Source organism: Austrofundulus limnaeus, unplaced genomic scaffold (genome assembly GCF_001266775.1).
Source record: "Austrofundulus limnaeus strain Quisiro unplaced genomic scaffold, Austrofundulus_limnaeus-1.0 Scaffold62, whole genome shotgun sequence".
In the NCBI taxonomy this organism is placed as follows: Eukaryota; Metazoa; Chordata; class Actinopteri; order Cyprinodontiformes; family Rivulidae; genus Austrofundulus; species Austrofundulus limnaeus.
The window spans coordinates 1294511-1305368 of NW_013952464.1; the positions used below are offsets into that span (position 1 = coordinate 1294511).

Here is a 10858-nt window from a genome sequence, read left to right on the forward strand (position 1 = left end):
TATATATATATATATATATATATGCTTTACAGAAAAAATATAATAAATTTTATTATTACATAGATATGTATTTTGTTGCTATGTTTTCTTACATCCATTTATTTTCAGGTGAGCAGGCAGATGTCAGGTGTGTTGCATTGTGTTTTCTTGGTGTATATTTAATAGGGGTGAGAATCTTTCACTCTCTCACTATTTGATTCAATTCTGATTTTTGGGGCCATGATTTGATTCAAAATCGATTTTTCATTCTGTTCCCAAAGCGTTTCTTCTTCATGTTGCAAACCTTGCACACCTCGCGCATGTCAAACTCAGACTCATTCAGTAAAAAACTAAATGAACCCAAATCTTTGCATTCAATAAAAACAGGTCCAGTTGAATCTCTCTTTCCTCCGGTTCTGTAGTTTTGTCTCTGTTTTAGTGCTTTCTGCACACTCACATGTTCCAGAACCAGCTGCAAGATGATGTCAGGGACGTCCCACGTAGTTAGAAAATGAAGGCTGACAGCCATTGGATTTGCTTTATTTTTTTATTTATAAAAAAATTGATGTTGGGACATTTTAAATCGATTCTGAATCTTTGTAAATGAGAATCACTATTCTGATGTAAAATGACTTTTTGGTGCACCCCTAATATTTAATATATTTTCTAATCTCTCTTTAAATCTTTCCAATTACATTTCCCCCTTTTTTTCCCTTTCCTCTCTCTATAAAAACAAAGTCACTGATGATGGAGAAATTAAGAAACTAATATTAAGTTCTTTTTTCTACTGAAGTGACAAAAAACTGAAAGAATAGAAAATTGGCAGCATCAAACATCACTAGCAAAGAGTGCAGTGAAACGAGACAAGTCATTGGATAAATGCTGGGCTTTGTCCCGCCCATTGGACGCTCAGCGTCTCTGCGGGTCTATGGGGCAGTGGGCTGGCCTCGGCTGGTCCAGATGCTCAGCTACTGCATGATGATTGGATGATCTGTCAGAGGTTGAATCCCTTTTTGATTGACAGCGAAATGAGCGAATCAGCAATCTTTTGGTGTAAACATCTGTGGGAGCATTTTTAAATTTTCATTCTGTTCCGAGTTGAACCAGAGACTTTCTAATCCTCTTAGAGGCATTTTCTTTGATAAAAACGACAAGCGACAAATCAAGCTTTTATTTCTGGTGGTTTTTTTTGTTTGTTTGTTTGTTTTGTTTTTGTAGCGGCTTTTGTTTGGAGACTGACTTCTATCACTCTTTCTGACTTCTATCACAGTTTCTGTCCAGCGGGTGCTGCTGAGCCCCTCCACCATCACAAAGCACTCACAGGTGTGCACACTTCACAATAGCAAGCTGCACATAATGGCAGACAGTTTTATGATTTTATGACGTGGGATGAAATTGAGCTTTCCCTCCTTGAAAGACCAGCATCCRCCAGTGCTTTCCACTTACCCCCTCCTTTATTTTACCAATCTCCATTCTCCACTTACTCTCTGGCTTATTACCTCACATTCCTCCATGTCTCCTCATGATCCCCTGTTGTATGTTTGTTGCCTCGCCAGCCTTTTATTTTGTTAATAAAGCATTTTATTTTATCCTAACTTTGAGAGATGTCTGTCTCCTGAATCCGAACCACCCCAGAGTCTTCCACTCATGACTCTGACTACTGCTAGTCAAAGAACACAAACACTGTTACACATTATTATACATATAAAATTACAACTACGGGTTTTGTCTCTTTGGAAAAGTTGAGTCTTCTTAAGACCCTCCACTTATGTTTCACAACCCACAATTGAGTCCTTGGGAACCACTAAAGCTGGGTACACACSGGACRCGTTTTGAGCAGCCGAAGCAGCCAGTTTACATGCTAATTCTATGGTGGACATGCATCYAGGGGCAGTGTGTTTAGCCCGTTTAGCGCGGCGCGCAAGGTAGCTGTAGGTGTGGTAGAGCATTTTTCGTGTGTGTGGTGCGTCCAAAACAGCCGACGCTCGAGTTAAAAAAAATCGAACTTTTGCTGCTCAACTCCCTGCATCAACCAATCAGAGAGAGAGAGAGAAAAGTTGTGTAGTTGCGCTCAATACCAGTAGATGGCAATAATGCACCAATTCATTGTTTACCAACCACAAAAACAGACCGAAGAAGCAATGTTTGCTGACGAATGAGTAAGAGGAGGAAAACGAATAATAAAAATAAGAAGAGCAAAAATGGAGAATAAACGTAAAGGAGGAGAACAAAAATAGAGAGAAAAGAAAAAGCATCTACAAGCAAATTCAGCCAAGTGTCAGAAACTGGTGTTTATTTTCTGCTGGTGCATCATCATCATCATCCTCACTTTAAGTGACCAGGAGGAGGATGGTAGTCATGTAGGTGGCTGTATTTGTTTCTAGTTTGCTAACTTTTAAAGCAATGCATTTAGCTRTTAAATAAATTAAGCCATTATCATGGGTGAACTAGGTCCAAACTATGCTCAGTAGCTGATAATTTTATAAAACTATTGCTTAAAATGTTTTAACATCAGTTTTAGAAATTTACATCATACATTGGCATTCTAAAAGATAAACATCATAAATGTTTGTGGGTTTCACAAATAACTTTGCCCACTTGGAATTTTATTTTATTTGTATTTATTTAGTGAATTAAGGTCTAATATATAATAACAGCATATTCAAATGAAAAAAAATATAGTTTAAATTCACACAGTTCATGTGCTGGAAAAAGAAAATGATACCACATTTGATTTTAATAATGTTATTTTTGGGGGGTAAAATCAAAACGAGTCAAAAATGATCATTTGGAACTAGGGCTGCAACGATTAATCGACGACTAATCGATTATTAAAATAATCGATGACTAATTTAATAATCGATTAATCGTTTTCCTTTTTTTCACTTTGTTTTTCTCTCCAAACTGCTTTGACACCTTCCACTGCCACATCTGCCTTTCTGTCCTTGACACACATGCACAGTAGTGGTAACTGCGGTAGGCCGTGGACGTCACAAGACATTATACAGACAGGCTCTGGTATCATGGCTACCTGGCAACGGAGCTCAAAAGTGTGGGATCATTTTAAGAAAATGAAAGAGAAACCTGTGTAATATCTGTAAGGCAGAACTTGCCTTCCACGGCAATTATTTTTAGTTAGCATATAGCTAAAATCTAACCATGGTTATATAATAGCAGCTGCAGTCTGGCAYGATAAGCTGTATGTTTTATATTCAATTAATGTGTGATCCGATTAGTCGACTAATCGAAAAAATAATCGGTGATTAATCGATTATAAAAATAATCGTTTGTGGCAGCCCTCTGAGGGTCAATGCCTGTGAGCTAACTGCTGCTCTGCTATCTTAATAACTTTACTAATTCTTCAACGTTACATCCTTAGATTTAGTACAGTGCCCTGAGATGACGTTTGTTGTTTCCGCCTCCATCATCTGCCTCCAGCATTTGCAGACATCATCTGCCAGTCCGGACCTTGAATGGGCCAGTCGAGTACTAAATTCYCGGGCCACTTTTTTTTTTGCCCCAGTCTCCCTGGTCACAGGCGGGCTGGAAGTGGCCCGCGGGCTGTCAATTGAAAAGCTCTGTTTTAGMGATTTAGCCGCTTTAAAGCATGTGATTTGAACAAATTAGTGATGAACAAGCAACTTGAACTTGAAGACCTGCTGAAGAGCAGGAAACAACTAAAACATGAAGGACAGTGGCCCCTGAGGCCAGAGTTGAACAATACTGCATTATTTTAATGCATGAACCAACAATGAAGCATTGTTGACAGCTGTTGTAGGAGACATGTTTTTGCCTGTGTGTGTTTGTGTTTGTAGAAATAGCTAAATAGTTCATGGACCAGTGCASTGATTTGATTAAAACCCCCAGAAATAATAATAAAAAAAATGACTGGATGAACACAGCTGCAACTAATTAACCGAGTTTGCCAAAACCATTCAAAATGGCCACAACTAAAAACTATTTTAAACCAGGAAAGTGGCTATATATGACCCAGATAATTTTGTGGACACTGAGCTAAAATGTGGTGGTAGTAGCTGAGAGTCATGCTCAAAACATATTAACTTGAAATGAAAGGCAGCGGGCTGCATAGTCCTTTAAGGCTATTTTTAATTTAAAAAAAAAAGATGCAGTCCAAATGTGTCTAAACCTCAAATGGGAGAATGTATACGCATTTAGGCTACTAACATTTCTAACTTCGCTGAAGAAAACAACAAATAGCTGCAGAAACGTGTGGAAATGACTGAATTAGCTCGTAATACTGGAGTTTGATGAAGTTTTTACAAAGTACAGACACTATCTGACAACCCGCTCGCCTTCAAAGGTCGACACAAAGGAAATAAAACAACGTGTTCTCGCAGCGGAGCTCAGCTGTCAGGCAGGCTAAAGAGCATCAGAAGTTACGTCATTTTTACGGCTTCAACTACCGTGAAGAAGCTACAAGTCCAGCTGCTGTTTGAGTCGCAGCTAACGCCCAAAAAAACTCACAGGTCTGCAGCGCGGATAACTTCTTTAAAGTCGACCACATTGAGTCAGACAGGAAAAAGCTCAACACGTGGGCAAATACTGAAAGTCTTCAGGAAAACAACGGGCATGGCAGAAAAGCCTGCAGCAGCTCCCCTGTGTACAAAGAGCTGACTTTTCCCTCCAGTCTGCATTAACCTTACCTTTAAGCGAGAGCCTGTGGGGTCTGTGAGAGCTCAGGAGTTAGAAACCCAAGTTCCTGCAGCCAGTTTCTTTATTTGACGCCTGGTCACATGTCTGACTGTACAACCAGAGGGCTTCCTCTGGAGTCTTCATCAGCTCAAGTGAGACTTTGTCTCATATTTGAGCCTAAAGGTCAGACTTACAGCCTGTGGTTGGACCACAGTTACAAAACACATACTAATCAATGCACTCAAGATGACTATCTAAAGTTAAAACTCAAACCAAAAAAAAAAATCGACAAAATCCAAACCTTTTTTTTTTTGTATTTATTTTCAGTTATGTGCAATGTGAAGTTCACAGTTGAGCTCAACCACTTATAACCTGAAACCCAAAACAGACAAAACCACTAAAATAAAAACTGAAGAAAGAAACTGATGCGATGGAATAGCACCCATGAGCAATGCATAAAAACATAGAACCAGAACAGGGCCRTTTGTTTCAGCTTGATGCGTGACATGACTGGTGTTAAAAGCATGTTTGCTGGAATTAGTTTCAGTGAGATGTTAGAAAAACTAATGTACTACAGAAAGAGGGRAAAAAAATCTAAATTATCACTCGTGCAGGTAATCTTATTCCCCCACTCATTAGAGTTAGTTACTCTATCAAAAAACTAAATAATCACAAAAAGAAAAAGGAAAAAAAAAGCCACTGAGACAACAAAGGGGAATCACATCTATTGTTTTTTCAAGTTATAAAAGAAACTGAATATAAGTTTAGAAAACTGTGCAAGTACAGCAAAACCTATAGTACAGTATTACACAACAAAAATTTAAATACAGTACTGTATCAATAGAAATCCTGAGAGTTCTTCGTTCCTGGTCTGTAGCCATGTTGATGAAGCAGACACTCGAGACGAGCATAGTTTGGGGAGAGGGTACTGTTCAAGCCGTGTTGATTAAAATCAGCTTTAAGTCTTTCAACAGTTGATCTTCTCTTGGAGAAGTAAATTATATCCTCAAGTCCTTRCTGGAAGTGACTCTTCAGGTATTTATTTCCATGTAAACCTTTTTGATGCTATACGTTTACTGAAACCATTTTTTTTCCATGAAAAAGAGGGGCACTCTGTGGAGATACAATGGGAACGTGCAGTGCAAAGGTGACACAGGAACCTGCATGAGGGAACAATGCACTGAAAAATATCGCAATGTATATCACAAAAATGTCTTTTACACAAGATTGTCGAAGAAAAAAAAAACAAATTAAAAAAAAATAAAGCAGCACCAAAAGTTTTGTGTCCATGTAGATGGTGTGAAAAGAAATGTACGGCTGTTGGATGGAAACGCCACAAAACCTCGACCCTCTTGTGGGTCTTGCTGGAGAGGGTGCTTGGTAAAACTTAAGTTAAGAACTGCTGAAGTGGATAAAGATTCAGTGCAGTGCAGAGCTGACATTTCAGATGTTTATCATCAGGAGATGCAGTTTATGATTATGATGTACCCCTCCCCTCCCGTTGTTTTTTTTTTTAGCCACAGGCACATTGGCATCACACAAAATCTACACTGAATTACACATCAATCCAAGCCTGCACCCATGCAACAACCAAACAATCATTGCTGGCACTACCATTTTCCCCCACTAAGCAGAGACAAGCAAACAACATTAATGCACTTTTACTATTATAGCCTAATCACAGTTCCTTGATTTATTGCTACCACAACATTAGTTTCAAAGTCCACAACAACTATAACAAGACCTCAAAAAGCTTTTTTTTGGCATTTTATCAAACGTTTTCTCAAATTATCATAGTCCGATGCCAAAAACCAATCTCAATAATGAACTGAGGTTTCTATACAGTTGCCTTATCAATACCATGGCCTTAAACGTCCCTTTACTCCAATAATATATGTGAAGTTTCTGAGGTAAACCTGTTAGTTGGTCTGAACTTGCCACTTAGTGTTAGCACTAGTTTGACTCCGTCCTTTTTTTTTCTCCAATGTGGAGAGTGAATATTTCTAAGATTACACTTAAATTATCTTTGCATATGACACAAAAATGAATGCCAACTCAAGGAAGGTGGGGGAGGTGTGAGCCCCACTGATCTGGAATCACAAAACAAACCTTAGTTTGCCTTCATACCACATCTTGTGTGCAGTTTTACACACTGACGCTTGTGAAGGAAGATGGGGCCATAAACATACATGCACTAAGATAATGTAAATACAAAAAGCACACTTTCATATTAAAAATTGTCTATAAAATATGCTGAAGGGAGGCATGAACACAAAATAAAAAAATAAAAAGAACAAACCTTAGAGCTAGCAATCTACTAATGAGTTATGGTACTCATCTTACCCGTATGAATATATAGTTTATATAGTTATTTATATAGAGAGAATTTCACTTATCGATGACACATAGTATCCATATCTCTAGAGGGTGTTTTTAACTTGCCTTCACCCTCTGCCTGACATCGATGGGAAAAAAAAATAAAAGAACATAAAAAAATCTGTTCTATTTTATGCATTTCAAACATAAAACTGAACAACATGGCTCAACAACAAGCAAAAACAGGATAATTGCACTTATGATTTGTTGTACGGTTCTGTTAAACACGCTTCAGTGTGGATAGTTGGTGCCGTCTAGAAAAAAATAAAATAAAAATACTGCAACCTTTCAAAGCACCCCCATTTCAATCATTTTTTTTAAACCAAAGTTGAAACAACTTAAGACTCAACGAAAAATGGTCAGTATTACGCAAACTCAAGGTAACACCAGGCACGAGGTGGGCAGAACCAGCGGCTCCTCTTCCACCGAACAGATTGAGTTCACAAAATCCCTTTGCTCAAAGCACTTTCTGTAGACACTGTGGGTAAAGTTTGGCCACCACACATTCAAAATGGCGACCCAAATCCCAGAGACGATCGGGCGTCTCGTAGACTTTGGTCCACACGTCCACCTCGTCATCGTACTGGTAAAGGGAGTTCTTCCGGCTGGTGCGAAACACGTGCTCCTCCACCATTACCTGCGTGGCACGGACGAACAGGTGCAGCTTGCCCTGCAGCAGCATGGCCTTGATGTATGGGCTCGTGGCTTGATCGAAGGGCAGATCTCTCTTCCGGCTCCACGTGTTCCTCTCAATGTCGTAGACCTCCACGGTAAAGGTGCGCTGGTGGTTCCTGCAGATGCCAGCAATGTAGTAGAGGCAGTTTTTATACAAGGCAGCCAGACCTTGACTCCGAGGGACGCTCATCGGGGCTAGATGACTCCAATAGTCTTTGCGGGGATCATAGCAGAAAAAATATTCACCTGCAGAGGGAAAATAAAGAAGAAAATCCTTAAYTTGGAACTAATGAGCAGAAAAATTTCATAGCTTTTATCTTACAGAATAAACTTACCCTGGAGAACATAGATGCGGTCTTTATACTCCAAAGCACTATGGAACTCCATGGCCACTGGCATAGGACTGACTGCTGTCCAACAGTTGTCCCTGGCATCATAACACTCTACTGATTTTAAAGCGTTTCGTCCGTCCCCTTCATAAACTCGACCTCCTAGTGCATAAAGCTTCCCACAACAGTGCACAAGTCTGCATCCTATTCTTGCTCTCAGCAGAGGTGCACGAGGAAGCCATCGGTTGCCGGCATGCTCATACTGCCAGAAGTCACTCTCTGCTCGATGGTCAATGCACACCTCACTGTTGCTTGGTCGGTAGCCGCCGGCGATGTAGATGTCGTTCTCAGACGACACCAGGATGCCGACCTCTCGGAGGTCATTAGGTGGCTTGCAGAGCTTGAATACTCGTCCTGTGGCCGTGTCCAGGCAAGGCACCGTCTGCTTCTTACCTGAGTGTTTATGAGCAGCGTCAAAGCAGATCACCATCTCAGAAGCGGTCATGCCCAGGCGCTGTGGACAGCCGTTTGTGCCGGTGAGGCGAGCTTTGGCCTCAGCGGGGTCTTTGGAAAGGGACAGGGCACAGGCGAAGGGGGCGGGTATCCGACTGAGAAAGGCCTCGTCCAACAGGGGCAGACGAATGCACTGAGAAAAAACCTCGGCGAGGCTGGCTTCACGGCCAAGTCGATCATGCTCAAGCCAGCGGACTATACTCTCATAGACGTGCTCTTCCTTCTCCACATTTAGGTCATCGCTGTTCAAAATGCTGACCAACTGCTCCTTGGTCATCTGGAGGAACTCTTGCTCACTTGATACACACAAGAACTGCAACAAAATAAAAAAGTTTCAGTAAATTAAGAACATCACAAATACAGCCCTTGCAGGAAACCAAACAAACAATGGCTGTGTTTAAAAATGATCATTTATTCACTATCACTTACTTTGTCATAGTCCTATAATGTAGACTCATCAGTATCTTCAATCTACTAAAATCATATATTACCCATAAAATATTTCTGTACAGAAATGTTTAGAGTTTTAGCTTATGTGCAAATAATTAAACACAAGCTGCCCAGCATTACAACAGCTTAAATGCAACTTGCTTTTTTATGTTGTAATTTATACCTTATAACATGTTTAAATTAGTGCTGGGCATAGACTAAATTTTTTTATCCCTATTAGTCTCAAGATATTTTTGTGATTAATCACGATTTTTTTTTTAGAAACGATCACTCTACGGCTGAATGTGTAGGTTTGTATGTTGTGTCCACATGTGTGATACACTAAGTACAGTTTTTTTTTTCTTTTTATCTTCTTATGGCTTATTGTATTTATTTATTTCTTTTTTGCTGACAACTGCGATCTTAGCATCTATCTTTCATTCCTCATATAGTAATCATTTGGAATAAAAAACAAAAAATCATTGAATTCTTGATTATTTTGCACAAAATTTAACTGACTCAAAGATGTTAAGAGCATTTTCAGGTCCTGTTTTATTTTAAAACAGGGGCAATGCATTTTCAAAAACTTTAAACAAATAAGGCAAAGCAAACTGATCTTACGTTTTACTTTTTTGTTTTTATCCAACACATTGGTCAGCCTCGTCTGGCTTTAACCTGCAGTGATATTTCAGGCTCAAACTGCTCCGGTGGTGAGACGGTTTAGCGTTGCAGCGCTTACAGAGAACTTTAATTCTTTTAAGCCCGCCGTCGGGAAAGGTTTTAAAATAAAAAATGTCCTGAAGAATCTGGTGACTTCTGCCATGTTTCTGCCCCGGCAGCAGCTCGACTGGATACATGAGCGCAGCTGAGAGTTGCCACACAGCGGCTCGACAACTAAGGCTCTCATTGGATGAGACGCACGGCGAACGCCACCTAAAGCCAATAGTGATCAAGATCCCACCTCCCTGATGTAACCACAGGGTGTGTGTGTGTGTGTGTGTGTGTGTGTGTGTGTGTGTGTGTGTGTGTGTGTGTGTGTGTGTGTGTGTGTGTGTGTGTGTGTTAGCTGCCAAGTGAACAGAGATCCGATGGAGAAATAAAGAAATTAATAAGTGTGTTAACACGCGTTTCAAAAATGATTGCTGTTAAGTGCTGGCTGCATTAAAGTGATAACGTGTTAACGTGTCCAGCACTAGTTTAAATCTTCGACTAAATACAGTTCCAGTTAGGGATGCAAGTTATCGATTAATGGATTAATGTAAAGTTGATTGATCTTATCGATCGACTAACGATTAATTGACAAGTGGCCCTTTTCCTAAAAAACTGACATTTCTCATGAATCAAGGGTCTTTCTATGACATGAATGGCTAACTTCTTTACACACTAAAAAAAAGTACAGTATTATATTTTACACAATTTACTGTGCCAGCTGTGTTAAACACAGACTGAATAAACAGAAAATTATGGATTTCTCACACATTAAACTTGGGCATATTTATAAAATATAACAAAACAGGAAACTATTAGGTTGCTAGTTGGGAAAAAAAGGAAAGGAAAAAAAGATTAAAACACTTCATCCATCCTGAACAGAGAAATGTAAAACTATCATTTAAACACAGGGTAACATTTAGATACAATTGATCACAGTATTTTATTACGTAGACTTGAACTTGATATTGGGATTACAGGAACAGCTCTAAAATGGTTTGAGTCTTATTTAACTGATAGATTTCAGTTTGTTAATGTTAATAATGAATCTTTTTCTTACACCAGAGTTRGTCATGGAGTTCCTCAGKRTTCARWGCTTGGACCAATCCTCTTTACTTTGTATATGCTTCCTTTAGGTAAAGTTATTTAACAGCATGGGATAAATTTCCATTTTTATGCTGATGATACTCAGTTAT

General features: G+C 39.4%; 2 protein-coding genes across 2 annotated transcripts in view; both read right to left on the bottom strand.

The window, feature by feature from the left end:
* Positions 1–4744, bottom strand: part of LOC106518521 (monocarboxylate transporter 2) — a 24835-nt gene extending 20091 nt beyond the window's left edge. Inside the window, exon 1 of the mRNA XM_014009853.1 lies at positions 4644–4744. The gene's annotated coding sequence lies outside the window, so the exon portion shown is untranslated. The remainder of the gene's footprint in view (positions 1–4643) is intronic.
* Positions 4745–4934: 190 nt separating this feature from the next.
* Positions 4935–10858, bottom strand: part of kbtbd8 (kelch repeat and BTB (POZ) domain containing 8) — a 10960-nt gene continuing 5036 nt past the window's right edge. The window contains exons 4-5 of the mRNA XM_014009854.1: positions 8019–8838; positions 4935–7929 (exon numbers count right to left, since the gene is read on the bottom strand). Of these exons, the coding sequence (XP_013865308.1) occupies positions 7466–7929; positions 8019–8838 (1284 nt within the window). The 3' untranslated portion in view covers positions 4935–7465. The remainder of the gene's footprint in view (positions 7930–8018; positions 8839–10858) is intronic.